Here is an 18,444-nt window from a genome sequence, read left to right on the forward strand (position 1 = left end):
CACCTGTTAATTGAAATGCATTCCAGGTGAAAAGCCCAGTTGGCTGGACATTTCTGAGATACTGGAACCAGCGCCTGGCACCGACAATCATACCACCTTCAAAGTCGCTTAGGTCACTTGTTTTTCAATCGAACAGTAACTGAATGCCTTGATGCCTGTCTGCCTGCTTTATATAGCAAGTCACGGCCAGTTGACTCACTGTCTGTAGGAGCGAACCATTTTAGTGAACGGCCACTGAGTGTATATTTATATTCCAGACTCTGACATTGCTTGTTCTAATATTTCTATATTTCTTAATTCCTTTATTTTATTTAGGGGATTATCGTTTTGTATTGTTTGGATTTGATCTATCAGCACAAGGCTCCCTGAAAAAAACAAAGACTACTCTTAAATTAGACAGAGAAATACAAATGAAAAGACAGAGTATGAAGAGTAGCTTAATGAATTGTATTTGAAAATCCATCATTAATATCCTTCAAAGCAAATCCCAAATCAAATCCAATTTTATTTGCCACATGCGCCGAATACAACAGGTGTAGACATTACAGTGAAATGCTTACTTACAAGCCCTTAACCAACAATGCATTTGTTATTTATAAAAAAGTAATTTAAAAAAAGCAAATAACTAAAGAGCAGCAGTAAAATAAAATAACAGTTGGGAGGCTATGTACAGGGGGGTACCGGTGCAGAGTCAATGTGCGTGGGCACTGGCTAGTCGAGGTAATTGAGGTAATATGTACATGTGGGTAGAGTCAAAGTGACTATGCATAAATAATAAACAGAGTAGCAGCAGCGTAAAAGAGGGGGATGGGGTGGGGGTAGGGGGGCAGTGCAAATAGTCAGTAGCCATGATTAGCTGTTCAGGAATCTTATGGCTTGGGGGTAGAAGCTGTTGAGAAGCCTTTTGGACCTAGACTTGGCGCTCCGGTACCGCTTGCCCTGCGGTAGCAGAGAGAACAGTCTATGACTAGGGTGGCTTTAATCTTTGACAATTTTGAGGGCCTTCCTCTGACACCACCTGGTATAGAGGTCCTGGATGGGCCGTACGCACTACCCTCTGTAGTGCCTTGCGGTCGGAGGCCGAGCAGTTGCCTTACCAGGTGGTGATGCAACCAGTCAGGATGCTCTCAATGGTGCAGCTGTATAACTTTTTGAGGATCTGAGAACCCATGCCAAATCTTTTCAGTCTCCTGAGGGGGAATAGGCTTTGTCGTGTCCTCTTCACGACTGTCTTGGTGTGTTTGGACCATGATAGTTTGTTGGTGATGTGGACACCAAGGAACTTGAAATTCTCAACCTGTTCCACTACAACCCCGTCGATGATAATGGGGGCGTGCTCAGTCCTCTTTTTTTTCCTGTAGTCCACAATCATCACCTTTGTCTTGATCACGTTGAGGGAGAGGTTGTTATCCGGCAGCACACGCCAGGTCTCTGACCTCCTCCCTATAGGCTGTCTCATCGTTGTCGGTGATCAGGCCTTCCACTGTTGTGTCTTCGGCAAACTTAATGATGGTGTTGGAGTCGTGCCCTGAGGGGCCACCGTGTTGAGGATCAGCGTGGCAGATGTGTTGTTACCTACCCTTATCACCTGGGGGCGACCCGTCAGGAAGTCCAGGATCCAGTTGCAGAGGGAGGTGTTTAGTCCCAGGTTCCTTAGCTTAGTGATGAGCTTTGAGGGAACTATGGTGTTGAACGCTGAGCTGTAGTCAATGAATAGCATTCTCACGTAGGTGTTCCTCTTGTCCAGGTGGGAAAGGGCAGTGTGGAGTGCAATAGAGATTGCATCATCTGTGGATCTGTTGGGGTTAGTATGCAAATTGGAGTGGGTCTAGGGTTTTTGGGATAATGGTGTTGATGTGAGCCATGACCAGCCTTTCAAAGCACTTCATGGCTACAGATGTGAGTGCTAGTAGTCATTTAGGCAGGTTTCTTAGTGTCCTTGGGCATAGGGACTATGGTGGTCTGCTTGAAACATGTTGGTATTACATACTCAGTCAGGGACATGTTGAAAATGTCAGTGAAGACACTTGCCAGTTGGTCAGCACATGCTCAGAGTACACGTCCTGGTAATCCGTCTGGCCCTGCTGCCTTGTGAATGTTGACCTGCTTGAAAGTCTTACTCGGCTGCGGAGAGCGTGATCACATAGTCATCCGGAACAGCTTGTGCTCTCATGCATGCTTCAGTGTTGCTTGCCTCGAAGCGAGCATAGAAGTGATTTAGCTCGTCTGGTAGGCTTGTGTACCTTGGAAGCTCGCGGCTGTGCTTTCCTTTGTAGTCTGTAATAGTTTTCAAGCCCTGCCACATCCGACGAGCATCAGAACCGGTTTAGTACGATTCAATCTTAGTCCTGTATTGACTATTTTCCTGTTTGATGGTTGGTCGGAGAGCATAGCGGGATTTTTTATAAGCGTCCGGGTTAGAGTCCCGCTCCTTGAAAGCGGCACTCTACCCTTTAGCTCAGTGCGGATGTTGCCTGTAATCAATGGCTTCTGGTTGGGGTATGTACGTACGGTCATTGTGGGGACGACGTCATCACTGCACTTATTGACGAAGCCAGTGACTGATATGGTGTACTCCTCAATGCTATCTGAAGAATCCCGGAACATATTCCAGTCTGTGCTAGCAAAACAGTCCTGTAGCTTAGCATCTGCGTCATCTGACCACTTTTTTATTAACCGAGTCACTGGTGCTTCCTGCTTTAGTTTTTGCTTATAAGCAGGAATCAGAAGGATAGAGTTATGGTCAGATTTGCCAAATGGAGGGCGAGGGAGAGCTTTGTATGCATCTCTGTGTGTGGAGTAAAGGTGGTCTAGAGTTTTTTTTTATTATAGAGTTTTTTTCCCCTCTGGTTGCACATTTAACATGCTGGTAGAAATTAGGTAGAACGGATTTAAGTTTCCCTGCATTAAAGTCCCCGTCCGCTAGGAGCACTGCCTCTGGATCAGCGTTTTCCTGTTTACTTATGGCCTTATACAGCTCTTTGAGTGCAATCTTAATGCTAGCATCAGTTTGTGGTGGTAGATAGACAGCTACGAAAAATATAGATGAAAAGTCTCTTGGTAAATAGTGTGGTCTACAGCTTATCATGAGATACTCTACCTCAGGCGATCAAAACCTTGAGACTTCCTTAGTATTACATTTTATGCACCAGCTGTTGTTTACAAATATACACAGACCGCCACCCCTTGTCTTACCGGAGTCAGCCGTTCTATCCTGCCGATGTAGCATATATCCCGTCAGCTGTATGTTGTCCATGTCGTCGTTCAGCCACGACTTGGTGAAACAAAAGATATTACAGTTTTTAATGTCCCGTTGGTAGGATAACCTTAACCTTAGGTCATCCAATTTGTTTTCAAATGATTGAACATTGGCTAATAGGATTGATGGAAGAGGCAGTTTACTCGCTCGCCGTCGGATCCTTACAAGGCACCCCGACCTACGTCAACGATATCTGTCTCTTTCTCATGCGAATGACGGGGATTTGGGCCTTGTCGGGTGTCTGTAGGATATCCTTCGCGTCGACTCGTTGAAGAAAAAATCTTCATCCAATACGAGGTGAGTAATCGCTGTCCTGATATCCAGAAGCTCTTTTCGGTCATAAGAGACTGTGGCAGAAACATTATGTACAGAATAAATTACAAATAACGCGAAAAAACACACATAGTACAATTAATTAGAGGGCTGTAAAACGGCAGCCATCTTCGCCGGTGCCACATTTTTCAGCGTGGAAAAGAGAAGGAATGAGGAATTTGGGTATGAATAATGTATTGTCTCATCGCGTTTCATTTGATGAGCGCACCACCGGCCAGTGTTGTATCAAGTACGGTTATCCCTGCTTAATCTTTCTACAGAAAGAGCAGATTCAGAAAAACACTTGAAGATAGAAGTCTCATTTTGCCAGCTGTCATGTCACCGTATTGAGACAGATAGAGAGCCGGAGAAGGACTTGGGACACAGCCGAGATAGATACATATCTAGTGACGCTACAGTCTTTATGTCCTCTGAATGCTCCTCACAAAACATAGAGTGGGGTCCAAAATGATTGACAACCTAGAGAAAGATTAGTAAAAATTATAAAATTATAAATAATTCAAATACTGAGCTATATTGTATGTGGCAAAAAAAATTGGAAATCATATAATTTTAAACTAATGCAATTGCTCAGAGAAATAGATTTTGTTTAACAAGTAATATTTGTTTCTCTCAAAAAGGTAAGGGTCAAAATTAACCACCCCTGATTTCAATACCTTTCAATACCTCACCTGGCGAGGATAATGGCACTGAGCCTTTTTCTAAAATGTTTTATGAGATTGGAGAACACATTGGGAGTGATCTTAGACCATTCCTCAATACAGATTATTTCCAGATCCTTGATATCCTTAGTCTGCGCATATGGATGGACTGCCCTCTTCAATTCAAACCACAGATTTTCAATGGTGTTCAAGTGCGGAGACTGAGATGGCCATTGCAAAATGCTGATTTTGATTTCTTTTTGGATTTTGATATGTGCTTGGGTTTATTGTCTTGTTGGAAGATCCACTTGCGGCCAAGATTCAGCATCCTGGCAGAGGCAACCAGGTTTTTGGCTAAAATGTCCTGGTACTGGGTAAAGTTCATGATGCTGGTGGAGGTCCAGTAGAAGCAAAATAGCCCCATAACATTAAAGATTCACCATCCTATTTTAAAGTAGGTATGGGGTTATTTTCTGCAAGTGCATCTTTCTTTCAATGCAAAACCCACCACTAGTGTGCTTGGCCAAAGAGCTCTATTTTCATGTCATCCAACAAATGTAAACACCAGGGTCCTCATTTATAAATCATGCGTAGGCACAAATCTGTGCATAAACCATGCGTGGGATCATTTCCACGCAAAGTGTGTAGTAGCCTAGTGAATCGGGAAAATGTATGTTGAAAATGTGTGAAATTATGAGCTTAATAACCATTATGAATTCATGCAACTGTATCTTGACAGGCTATATCATATAATTTGACCACATCGGTGCATTTGTTATGATAATAATCCATATAAAGTCAATCTTTTGTTAAATTACAGGCACGTGTGAAAGTGAAACCATTGTTGAAATATTATAAAAGACTGCGATAATGGGAAATAAATCTGTTGGAAGATTTGGCACACGCTGCGTTTCACAGAGAGCACGTTTTTAGAGATAGGTGGGACTTTTTTGCATGAAGTACAGATTGGCTCATCAGATATCGTTTACCAAAACCAATCGTTTAGGACTTTGCAAGTATTTAAGACCTACTATAGAAAGGCAAACACATGCCATTCCGGTGCATATCCAACTGCCTTAGGTTTTTGGCAACGGGCACTTTTCAGCGGGAGATTGCTGATCCGCATTTCACAGCCCTCGATGAGTCGTTGTTTTGGATGGAGTTACATACAATTTCCATGCACCATCGCACAACAGGTTGAGTTAAGTTGTAGTGTCGAGTTAATGTGGCTAATTATGCTCTGAAACAAAAAACAAAGGAGTCCGCTTATACTGAGCTTTGATCATACGTTTTATTTATATCACAAGATTTCAGCATAAGTTTACAGATGTCAAGATCATCCGGAGAACAGAGTCCCAAAAGAATAAGTCTGTTCTAATGTTCTTTGTCTCTAGCCCATACTTATAATCTTTCCCAAAATATGGGTGGCTCCCTCTACTGTCCAATCACCTGTCTCCAACAAACAGACTCCCTCTGTTCTATGGGGTGTCACTCTAAAACGTCTCCCTCTGAAACTGAATAAACATCCTCTCAGGTTCCACTTGAAAACATTAGCAAAGTCATAATTCTCCATATACTACAAAGTCAAGAGGGGTTTCTTTGCCATTATTTACGAACGAAGCAATAGGCGGCACCCACATTGCCATAAAAGCACCATCCCAAAATGAGTTCAACTACGTGACAGGTTATGTGATGCGCAAAAGACAGTGCTGAATGTGGTGGCCAGGTGGAACGCACGACTCCTTCATTCTGCAGAACAGCAATGTTGGCCTATATGCTTATTGGTGAGTGTTGCCTACTCATTTTAAGTATATTTGCCATTACTTAAGCAACTTGAATTGTCCTCTTTGTAGCTATGTTTAGATTTTTACTGGTCAAGCCACAACTGAGTGAGCCAAATAAAACCTTTTGGTTGTACTCAACCTCTGACACTAGCACCTCTATTTCAGTCTAGAATTATTCTTATTTTTTTATCACTTTTTTTGTTTGTGCCGTTGTATTTTATGGTACGGCGTTGTATTTTCCCCACAGGCTTTAAAGGGATGATTTTGACCATATATGGTTAATTAGGGGCGTTTCGAAAGGCAAATAGCCAAGGTTGTGCACGAGCACTGAGGCTGAGAACAGTTGGTATGTATCAATGTATCTCCTACTGGTGTTTGAATGACGATCTTAGGATTGTTTGATAAATCATACCTTTTCTATGCCTACCAACATTATACATTCCTTTCTTAAGTAGTATTTTAGAATAGTTTCTACGCAATATTGATAAATGAGGCCCCTAAAACACATTTACTTGAGGAAAGGTGCAGATGCAAAGTTTGATAACAGAATGACAGTAAAATCTCCCTCAGTTTATGTGAGCACGTTTTCCAAAAACTCTGTTAAATATCTACTCCGAATTAAGATTCAAAGATGTCTGCAGAAAGAATGGGGTGTCAGCTATGATATGACTACTTGAGTTTGAAAACATCTCTTTTGGTTATTGAACTACAGATGTGAAGTGGATAAACACCCAGTAACCTAATGGCTTCATGGGTCCTTGATCTGTACTATAAAGAAATGCATAATTATGAATGTCATTCTCTTCATTGTGATGTATCCTGAATAGGTAGAACAAATGTTAGAAGTTTTAAAGCTAATTTCCTGCGATTTTACCCATTTTGCCATGGGTGGAGAATTTGTTTTGCTGTTTTAAAGCTAATTTACTGCAATTCTACACATTTTGCCATGACTTATGCAATGATAATGATATCTGAGTCAAAGTGACTAACAAAATCAATGGGGGCCCCCTGGAGGTCAGGGCCCCTGGTCGGTATTCGGCCATGATTACTACAAGTTTAGATAACTGGCTAGACTAACTTACCAATCTAAAAATTGTTAGCTGGCATGGCTAATTGAGTGACTGTCAGTGGCTGACAAAACAAGAGAAAAACTGCTGATGCACAACCAAATGTCGAACTTGCACCTTGTGTATTCTACTACTTAACAGTAAGTTGAGACGTTTTCATTTTAGTCATTTAGCAGACGCTCTTATGAGTGGACTTATAATGCGAACATCTAGCAAACCAAAGGTTGCGTGTTCGAATCTCATCACGGACAACTTTACCATTTGAGCTAATTAGCAACTACTTACTACTTTTTAGCTACTTTGCAACTACTTTGCATGTTAGCTAACCCTTCCCCTAACCCTTTAACCCTCATACGACTTTTAATTCGTAATATATCATACAAAATGGATAATGGACATCGACTAATTAATATATACCACACCAAACGTAACATATCATGCTGATTTGAGTCCAGATTGCTAACAGAGACATTTAAATCAAGGTGGGCTACATTGCCAAAGATATTCAATGGGAAAATAGAACAGAGGACTATGAAAAGTACTGGCAGATCTCTTAGAGGTGAAGAATAACTCGTAAATGGGTTTGCTTGATTCAGCCTTAAACATCTTTTCGGACAGAGAACGGGTTCCGGTGTAATAGACCAACAGATACTGTAGCCTGTTATCAAATGTTTTCTACATTTAATCAGATGTTTTCACAAACCTCATGCTTTTCATTTCATTGGATTAAACAAGGTAATCACCTGTGGTTTAGGTGATGGGTTGGGTGATCTGCATAATGATAAATTAGGTTTTCAAAATTGATACGGTCACCTGAAATAACCTGTATACGCAATGGGTATCATTATTATGAACTGGCACTGAACGTTACATGAGTCTTTGTGTTCCAGGTCAAGACCTATTCTTCCCATATCTATAAAGCACATCGTAATTGTGCTCCACTCCTTCCATTCTCCTCTTCTCTCCTCCACCCTCCCCTTTCTGTCCTGTAGCCCTGCATGAGGTCCTGTCCGCAGGCAGAGACTGTCTGGTGGCAGGGGACTCATGCTCCAGCGACGAGACCTGCAGCCCACGTCTGCGGACCCTGCGTCAGTGCGTGGCGGGGGACGGCAGCATGAAGCTGGGCCCCGGGGCCCGGAGCCAGTGCGCCAACGCCGTCTCAGCCCTGATTTCCAGCCCCCTGCACAGCTGCCAGTGCAAACGGGGCATGAAGAAGGAGAAGAACTGCCTCAGCATCTACTGGAGTCTCCATCAGTCTGTCATACACGGTGAGCAACTTTGCAAGTTTGCGGATGGGATGGCGGCCAAGTCCATTAATGTAACACAGGTTACAGATTTAACTCTTTACCCACAACACAATCTGGGTGATGCAGGTTAGTCATGATGCCTGGCAAACAGTCAGCCATCAGTCACCACACCTGGCGTCACTGTGTAACAAATTACTGAAGGTCCTTGGAGAGGGGGAGTATTTTCTGTATTAACCTGCAGGAGACAGGTTCATTAGCTCTAAAGGGATAATATGTCATTACAGTGTCATACAATGTGTCATTCCGTATCCTCTCAGGACTCAACCTGGTAGCGAGTTACCCTTATGAAGCCGTGGAGAGAGACTACGACTACGTTCGTCTGGCCTCCATCACGGCTGGTAAGTAAGTGGACCTCGGTTCGTTTTGATCTTACCACAACCTTTTGACGATGAGCCAGAGGTTTCATGTTGAAAAGAACCCGTCTTGTATCTTTTAGGTCCTCCTGGAAGGCAGCCTTAGGCATAGAAGAGCCCACATTGTATCCTGGAGGCATAGTTAAAAATGAAAGTGTTTTCAATGAGTCTGAACAAAATTAGCAAAATAAAAAATTTGAATTTTGCTTCCAAGCACCTCATTTACATCTGATTTAACATTTCATTTGCAGGAAGAGAAGTAAAGAGGAACAATGAATATCTGTAAATAATTATTTAGGTTTCTCAAGACGTTTACAACTTTTAAATGCCAATTTCACTGATAGGTGATATACAGTACCAGTCAGAAGTTTGGACACACCTACTCATTCAAGGGTTTTTCTTTATTTTTTACTATTTTCTACATTGTAGAATAATAGTGAAGACATCAAAACTATGAAATACACATATGGAATCATGTAGTAACCAAACAAGTGTTAAACAAATCAAAATATATGTTTTATTTTAGATTCTTCAAAGTAGCCACCCTTTGCCTTGATGACAGCTTTGCACACTCTTGGCATTCTCTCAACCAGCTTAACCTGAATTTTTTTTCCAACAGTCTTGAGTTCCCACATATTCTGAGCACTTGTTGGTTGCTTTTCCATCACTCTGCGGTCCAACTCATCCCAAACCATCTCAATTGGGTTGAGGTCGGGTGATTGTGGAGGCCAGGTCATCTGATGCAGCACTCCATCACTGTCCTTCTTGGTCAAATAGCCCTTACACAGCCTTGTTGTTGTTGGGTCATTGTCCTGTTGAAAAACAAATGATAGGGTTAGGGTTATCGCTGCAGAATGCTGGGGTAGCCATGCTGGTTAAGTGTGCCTTGAATTCTAAATAAATTACTGACAGTGTCACCAGCAAAGCACCCCCACACCATCACACCTCCTCCTCCATGCTTCACGGTGGGAACCACATATGCGGAGATCATCCGTTCACCTACTCTGCATCTCACAAAGACACGGCGGTTGGAACCAATAATCTCAAATTTGGACTCATCAGACCAAAGGACAGATTTCCACTGATCTAATGTCCATTGCTAGTGTTTCTTGGCCCAAGCAAGTCTCTTCTTCTTATTGGTGTCCTTTAGTAGTGGTTTCTTTGCAGCAATTCGATCATGAAGGCCTGATTCACACAGTCTCCTCTGAACAGTTGATGTTGAGATGTGACTGTTACTTGAACTCTGTGAAGCATTTAGTTGGGCTGCAATCTGAGATGCAGTTAACTCTAATGAATGTATCCTCTGCAGCAGATGTAACTCTGGGTCTTCCAGTCCTGTGGCGGTACTCATGAGAGCCAGTTTCATCATTGACTGTCGTTTCTCTTTGCTTATTTGAGTTGTTATTGCCATAATATGGATTTGGTCTTTTACCAAATTCGGCTATCTTCTGTATACCACCCCTACCTTGTCACAACACAACTGATTGGCTCAAATGCATTAAGAAGGAAAGAAATTCCACAAATTAACTTTTAACAAGGCACACCTGTTAATTGAAATGCATTCCAGGTGACTACCTCATGAAGCTGGTTGAGAGAATGCCAAGAGTGTGCAAAGCTGTCATCAAGGCAAAGGATGGCTACTTTTGACTGGTCCTGTAGTATTTACCAAAGATGTATTGCTTGGGCATTCTCTTCTTATTCTATGATACTGATTCCTGGTTCTTCCTTCCCCTTGTGCCAACAGACTCTGAGGCCAACGTGGCGACGTTGAACCGCTGCCTGGACGCAGCCAAGGCATGTAACGTTGACGACCTGTGCCAGAAGCTCCGCACGGAGTACGTATCTGCCTGCATCAAACCCTCGGCCAAGTCAGGCCTCTGCAACAAGGCCAAGTGCAACAAGGCCCTACGCCGGTTCTTTGATCGCGTCCCTCCAGACTACACACATGAGCTGCTCTTCTGCCCCTGCACAGACACGGCGTGCGCCGAGCGACGCAGGCAGACCATTGTTCCCGGCTGCTCCTATGAGGGCTCAGACAAACCCAGCTGCCTCATACAGATGCGTATGTGCAAGGGCGACTATGTGTGCAGGTGAGTCAGAAGCTCTAATAACACAACACACTGTAAATGTGGAATGTACTGTACCTATTTTTTTATATTTTGGGACATAGGCCACAATGAGCTACTACCCCTTCTTTCTGTTCTTGGCAACATGTTGTAGCTCGCTCCAAGAGAGGTTGAGATCTGCCATCTCATCTCTCACAGCCTTGTACACTCAGTGTAAGATGTATAACATTGGGTCCAAAAAGTATTTTTGCATTTAACAAAAAACTGTTGTTCATATTTTCTTGTGACCCACCAACTCAACAAACCAATGCTTCAAGCCAGTCTTTAGTCATGAGTCTCATGACCCAGACAGTACCAGCTGTGACTCACCAGGGGATTATTTGGGAACCACATCTGTATCAGTTCAGACGAACCAAACAAAAAAATCAACAAAATGGCTCAATATTCTACCCCCAAGCTGTCCACCAACATTGTTTAGAACACCCCTGAGAGTCTGCTGGAATAACACATTCAATATTTTACGCAAATAAAATGTAAGATGGATTAGAGTTATTGCCCATTGCAATCTCATGTCATGACCATTATTTCTACTGCCCCTTTTTCTGCTCTGTGGCTGAAATAATGATTCTGGGTTGTTGAATGAAATAAATAAAATAAACTAATGCCCCTCAGTATGCCACATAGCCTTACACATACTAGTGCGGTACCACCAAATTCATAGCACATAGAGATAGCGAAGCGCCGAACTCTACCCGTCCTCCAGTGAAAACCATGACATAAAATATATATTTTACCATCATTGTAATTGGTGTCCGGCCCTTGCTCGCTACTAAACAGTGCTAGTTGTGTTGGCGCTGTATAGGTCCCGTCTGGCTCAGTTCCAATACGACTGCCAACCAGCCGAGTCGTCTGCCAACGGCTGCAAGCAGGGGAACTATGGAGCCTGTCTACTCGCCTACACAGGCCTGATAGGTGGGTACAGAGCCTGAGAGAGCGAATGAAGAATGAGAACGGATTGGAGAAAGCAAAACGAGTGGAGGAAAGATAGAGGGTAAATCAATGAATAAAGAACAGGAGAAAGAAAGAAAAGGAAGAATTTAACATAGAATGTGAGTGGATTGTTTTTAGTAACCTACAGTGTAACGAAAAGGAGAAAGCAGTTAGAGGGGAAACGAGAGAAGGATGGAAAAGGTAAACTAATGAATAAAGAACCAGAGAAAGAGTGACAGGAAATATTTGATTTGGAGGGAAATTAAAGATACTATTTAAAGGAACTACATGTAACAATTTAGCGATAATTCTGATTTCGTTGTCGTTTCAAAGTACATTTTAGAAATACCAGAAATAGCTTATGCACTTCGTTCTGACCTTATTATAACCCAATAAACATCTGCTGCATGGGCATGAGGTAATGTTATGTTGTTTATGTTCGCAAACTCTCGGACGAGAACCAATCATGAAACTGGAAGATGCTGATGCATGTACACTACCAGTAAAAAGTTTGGACACACCTACTCATTCAAGGGTTTTTCTTTATTTTTAGTATTTTTTACATTGTAGAATAATAGTGAAGACATCAAAACGATGACATAACACATATGGAATCATGTAGTAACCAAAAAAGTGTTAAACAAATCAAAATATATTTTATATTTGAGATTCTTCAAATAGCCACCCTTTGCCTTGATGACAGCTTTGCACACTCTTGGCATTCTCTCAACCAGCTTAACCTGGAATGCTTTTCCAACAGTCTTGAAGGAGTTCCCACATATGCTTAGCACTTGTTGGCTGCTTTTCCTTCACTCTGCCGTCCGACTCGTCCCAAACCATCTCAATTGGGTTGAGGTCATGGGATTATGGAGGCCAGGTCATCTGATGCAGCACTCCATCACTCTCCTTCTTGGTAAACTAGCCCTTACACAGCCTGGAGTTGTTTTGGGTCATTGTCCTGTTGAAAAACAAATGATAGTCCCACTAAGGCCAAACCAGATGGGATGGCGTATCGCTGCAGAATGCTGTGGTAGCCATGCTGGTTAAGTGTGCCTTGAATTCTAAATAAATCACAGACAGTGTCACCAGCAAAGCACCCCCACACAATAACACCTCCTCCTCCATGCTTTACGGTGGGAACTACACATGCGGAGATCATCCGTTCACCCACACCGCGTCTCACAAAGACACAGCGGTTGGAACCAAAAATCTCCAATTTGGACTCCAGACCAAAGGACAGATTTCCACCAGAAAATTAATAGTTATTTATTATTATTATTAATTACCTAGTTAATGAGTATGATTTGAGTAGATCCTATTTGTGGAGGTTTAAAGCAGTATGTACACTGAGTATACAAAACATTTACATTTCCATGACATAGACTGACCAGGTGAATCCAGGTGAAAGCTATTATCCCTTATTGATGTCACTTATTAAATCCACTTCAATCAGTGTAGATGAAGGGGAGGAGACAGGTTAAAGAAGGATTTTTTTTAGAGAATTGAGACATGGATTGTGTGTGTGCCATTCAGAGGGTGAATGGGCAAGACAATAAATGTAAGTGCCTTTGAACAGGGAATGGCAGTATTTGCTAGGCGCACCAGTTTGTGTCAAGAACTGCAACGCTGTTGGGTTTTTCACGCTCAAGTTTCCCGTTTGTATCAATAATCGTCCACCACCCAAAGGACATCCAGCCAACTTGACACAACTGTGGGAAACATTGGAGTCAACATGGGCCAGCATCCTTGTGGAATGCTTTTGACACCTTGAAGAGTCCATGTCCCAACAAATTGAGGCTGTTCTGAGGGCAAAAGGGGGGGTGCAACTCAATATTAGGAAGGTGTTCCTAATGTTTGGTCAGTGTATATACTGTATATGTCCTAATATGCCGTACACATAAAGGCTGTTATTACACTTTGAGAAGTGCCTTTGATTAAATATAGACTTTGTTTTATGCACTCGCTCAAAGATCGGCAATTTCTCAATCATGCTCTCGAAAAAAGAGCACAAAGCGACCTAATGCATTTCAAGAGCTTCTAATGGTGCACTTCAGCACAAACAAGCACTTGGCATTTTCATTCCTGGCCTGTATTTATTAAGCACTTAAACTCACCATTCCATTTCAAAACTTGGGAGAGAAATGGAACACAATAAACACTTCCAACCGTTTTCAAGGAAAGCGCAAATTAAAGTGTCTTTGCCTCCATAAAAACGAGCAACAGATAGCTGGCAAGAGTTACCCTCAATACACTTGAACTCGTATCTGCATTTTTGCTCATTTCTTGAACAATATCCCCACTCACATTGTGCAATTGAACTGTGAATTGCAAATAAGGTTCTTAAATGTTTTAGGTTGCATAACAGTCTTAGCAATGGGTCTTTCGAGGGAATTAATATTTGATACTAAACTGAGCACACATTGTTTCTGCAGGCAGTTCGATAACTCCCAACTATGTGGATAACTCCACATCTAGCGTGGCCCCATGGTGCTCCTGCTCTGCCAGTGGAAACCAGAGAATAGAGTGCTCCGACTTCCTGGAATACTTCACCGACAACGTCTGTCTCAGTGAGTGGCTCCCAGCAAGTCATCACAAAAAACAGTCTCCAGTGACTTAGGCTGCGTCCCAAATGGCCTACTTTTGACTAGGTTCCATAAGGGTAAAAAGTAATGCACTATTTAGGGAATAGGGTGGAATTTGGGATGCAGCATTAATGTTGGGTTGTGTTTACTAGGCACGAAATGGAGGAAAACGGCCCAAGGTACTATCAGAACGTCTGGAAACGTTTTGAAACCTTTTGCTATGGTGTTCCCTAATGAGCATGTTACACTACACAGGTTTATAAGGGAGAAGAACAAGAGCAACATCTTCTTGTATCTCAAGATGCCCTATTTCTATAAAGTAGTGTTCCGTATATTCCAATGGTAAATGATATGGGACGATTTTGTGGAAGGTAGTGATCATAACATGTTAATCATTCACATGACTGTTGGCACCTGTTGCATGTTTCAGGGGATAAAGCTGACATTTACTCCATGAGTTCTGGGGATTTTGCCCTTTAGTTTTTTGTCATGTCTCTCATATGCGGTCGCTTACTGGTAAATCTATTTTTTTTTCTCCCTTTGAGGAATGATTTATCCAGCATCTCAAAAACAACACTTTGGTTTTCCATTACAATAATTGGTCTACATAACAATGCTTTTGCATTATTCTACAAAAAAACTTCATAGAGCTCCCATTGAAACCACGCATAATTTGATTTGTCTAATTATCTGTTTGGATTGAATGCAGCTTCTCTCTTATTTCCAAATGTTATTTATTGGATGATGTTACTCCTTGTTCAACCTAGCCTATTTGCATTAATTAATACCTGTGCCAAGGGACAACAGCAAATTGGGCTCACTAGGAGCAGATTATAGAAAAGAAATTTGACAGGGGGGAAATTTTATACAATGAGGCAGATATGTCCCACACCAGTTAGTTACCTGTAGGCTCAACAGCAGTGAAGGATTGTGTTAAAAAATAGTTATCTCCTCTCTGGGAAAATTACCAGTCAGTATGATCTCTTGTGCGCTCTCGCTCTTCTTTCTTTCTTTCTTTCTTTCTTTCTTTCTTTCTTTCTTTCTTTCTTTCTTTCTTTCTTTCTTTCTTTCTTTCTTTCTTTTACACTCTCTCGCTTTCTCGCTCCTCTCTCTCTTTCACCCCTCTCCCTCCCTTCTCTCTCTCTCTCATTAATCATCCCCTTCATGCTGTATCCTTGGTAATTCCACCTGGGTGTTCACAGTGCCTTTCCTGAGTGAAAAGGAAATAGGTTAGCCCTGTGATTCTAAAGTAATCACATATTTATTAATTCACCCCTCCGTCTTTATGGCTTATGCATTTATTCCCGTTTCAACAGTTGATGTAAATATTGGCTGAGAATATGCAACTTGTATAGAGTTACTTATGGAGACCATTTGTGTCGATTACAGACTCAACCTACAGACTTAACCCATAATAGCACAGTAATAGAAGCATTATTACACGTAATAACAGTGTTATTACATGTAATGCTTGTGTAATATCACCTCACATGTTGGGAGACAATCTAGTTTAACCTTCTGATGGTTTAATGATATGTGCGATATGTTCATGATCCATCTTAGAAGATGAAGAGTGCCTTCAACCACATGACCCAGACCTTAATTTTCTGCTTTATTTATGCGTCAGTGCAGGTGACTCACTCACCCTGATGGTCGTCCATCTCTATTCCAATTTTGCTCATGCCCTTTTGAATAATGAATCATCCTTATTATTGACTTTGCTACAGTGTTTTTCATCTGGCCTGTTTAAACAGACAGGGGCTATCTTCCTCCCGGAGAGCGCAAGGTAAATCTAGTGCAGATAGCAACCTCTCCTCAGTGGCCCCTCCTCTCCATGACAAAAATGGACACAGTGTGAAGTCTCAGACTTGTTTGGCGAATGCCACTAGTCTGTGAGTTAATGAGAGGATGTGGAGAGGCAGGTGCAGTTAGGGAAACCTGAAGAGAATACTGAGTAATATATATTTAATTTTTTTATTCTCCACCGAGCAAATCCAAACTGGTCCAAGCCGAGCCACACAGGCAGAATGCAGAATGGGTCCTGTGCAGTAATTGAATGTGGGCGTGATTGGAAATGGATGAAGATGGATGTCCATTTCGGGAGCCTCGAGTTAATTGTCTCTTCTCTTCTCACACTGTGCCTGTTTTCATCTTGTGAACCAGGGAATGCCCTCCAGGCGTTTGGGAGTGGGACAGACGTGATGCCCACGCCCAGCGAATCGGGACACCTCAGCCCAGCCACTGGCAGAGAAAGCCATGCCACCACCCCTCTGCCTGCTACTGTGGAGACCACATGGAACATTCCAGACTCAATTATACCAACACAGGTGTGGTGATTGTTTTGTTAATTGTTTCATCAGGGTCAGAGCTAAAATTGAATAAAATAGATACTTTTTCAGTTGTTTGTACAGTATTCCATCTAAAAAATAGTTGCCAGGAGTTGATACCTTTGCCAGTTAAGTTCAGGGAGGTTATAGTTGCATATTTAGAGGACTCCCACCCGATCACCTTTGACACATTGTTTTGACATTTCAGAATGATAATGAATATCTTAGTTTTGGCCCTCGGCAGTGAATAATACCTACCTAGTTTTGTTATGTTTTGTTTCAGGCTAACCATGTAGGGCTACAATGTTTTTTGTCAACATTGATCTCTCTTTCTCACCCTTAGGCCAGCGGAAACAACCGACTGTGGGGAGATTCTACCCTCCCATCGGATGGGCTCCCAAACTCTGCCCCCGCACTTGGCCTACTGCCTCCAACTTCCTTTACTGGCCTTGTGGTCCTACCTCTGCTCTTATATGGACACTAAATGAGGAAGCACTGCCAAGGACCACCCATAAAGCAGATGGGAGGATTTGTAAAAAAGATCTGGAGAAACTCTTTAGCATATAGGCTACTCTTCCTCCTAAACATGTACAGCATAGTCCTTTTTCTATTTTTGTTTCTTAGTGGTTCAGTTGCACTTGCAAGTCCCTTAGGTGTAAGACTTGGAGAGACTGAGACAGATTGAAACCAATCTGTATACTTGTACATTGTTATCGCTTTGAGTCAAGATGAAAGTACTTTTATGTGGACTAACCTACCATCAAGCTATCCAAACACATCCAAGCACAAGACTGAATTCTAAAAACGCCATCGGGAACTACATGGTTATTCTTTAAGAACGGAAAGCTCTTACCTGAAACGTTGTCACGAGAAACCGTCTCCAGTGAACTGTCTTTATTTCGTACTCAACTGCACAAACTGATTGGAAAAGACCCTTGAGGATATAAGGCCTTTAATACCGCTCTCTTCGACTTGACTGAAGGAGGAACATTATTTCTGATCAATACTGGAATGATAGAGATAGACAATGGATCTACGGCAAATTCAGCCATTCTGGACAAATACCCTGATTCTGATCATTCCCAGTGCTGTCAGCTGCAAGAGATGTGGGAACCTCAGAATACATGGGATAGCTCTGACCTAATGATTATCATGCCCGCAGTGAAGATTGGGCTCTTTGTCATGCTGTCATCGCCAGTTCGTTTGTTCTCGCTAATGCTTAGCTAAGTGTTCATTATAAAACACTTTCTTCTCTTAGAACTTTGTTAAAATTAAGTTATGAGCAAACATATTCTCTATGTGTACAGTACCATAGTTCTGTGTTTGTATGGAAGGACTGCCCCCTGTTCCTCATTGTGTAAATGGACATTTCTCAAAGGGTGTCTGAATTGGTAGGAACAAGGGTTTGTGTCTCAACATTTCGGGCTAAATTGTAACCCTTTTCACACTACTGAGCCAAGACAAGCCGACATGTACTGTGCTGCCCTCGTTACGCATCCACCATAGTTGCTGAAACCATGCTGGAATGCACAATGTGGAAAGAAAATACCAGAGACAATAGCAGAGTACAGTACAGTTCGTACAGGACAAAGGGCCCCGTGTAGCTCAGTTGGTAGAGCATGGCACTTGCAACGCCAGGGTTGTGGGTTTGTTTCCCACGGGGGGCCAGTATGGGAAAAAAAATGTATGCACTCACTAACTGTAAGTCGCTCTGGATAAGAGCGTCTGCTAAATG

The 18,444-nt window shown here is 42.2% G+C and overlaps 1 protein-coding gene across 1 annotated transcript in view; it reads left to right on the forward strand.

The window, feature by feature from the left end:
* The window catches only part of LOC121537127 (GDNF family receptor alpha-4-like), a 110,962-nt gene extending 92,619 nt beyond the window's left edge, over nt 1-18,343 (forward strand). Inside the window, exons 2-8 of the mRNA XM_041844896.1 lie at nt 8,077-8,352; nt 8,649-8,729; nt 10,489-10,834; nt 11,673-11,782; nt 14,233-14,367; nt 16,546-16,709; nt 17,053-18,343. Of these exons, the coding sequence (XP_041700830.1) occupies nt 8,077-8,352; nt 8,649-8,729; nt 10,489-10,834; nt 11,673-11,782; nt 14,233-14,367; nt 16,546-16,709; nt 17,053-17,193 (1,253 nt within the window). The 3' untranslated portion in view covers nt 17,194-18,343. The remainder of the gene's footprint in view (nt 1-8,076; nt 8,353-8,648; nt 8,730-10,488; nt 10,835-11,672; nt 11,783-14,232; nt 14,368-16,545; nt 16,710-17,052) is intronic.
* The last annotated feature ends 101 nt before the right edge of the window (nt 18,344-18,444 follow it).

Source organism: Coregonus clupeaformis, chromosome 2 (genome assembly GCF_020615455.1).
Source record: "Coregonus clupeaformis isolate EN_2021a chromosome 2, ASM2061545v1, whole genome shotgun sequence".
In the NCBI taxonomy this organism is placed as follows: domain Eukaryota; kingdom Metazoa; phylum Chordata; class Actinopteri; order Salmoniformes; family Salmonidae; genus Coregonus; species Coregonus clupeaformis.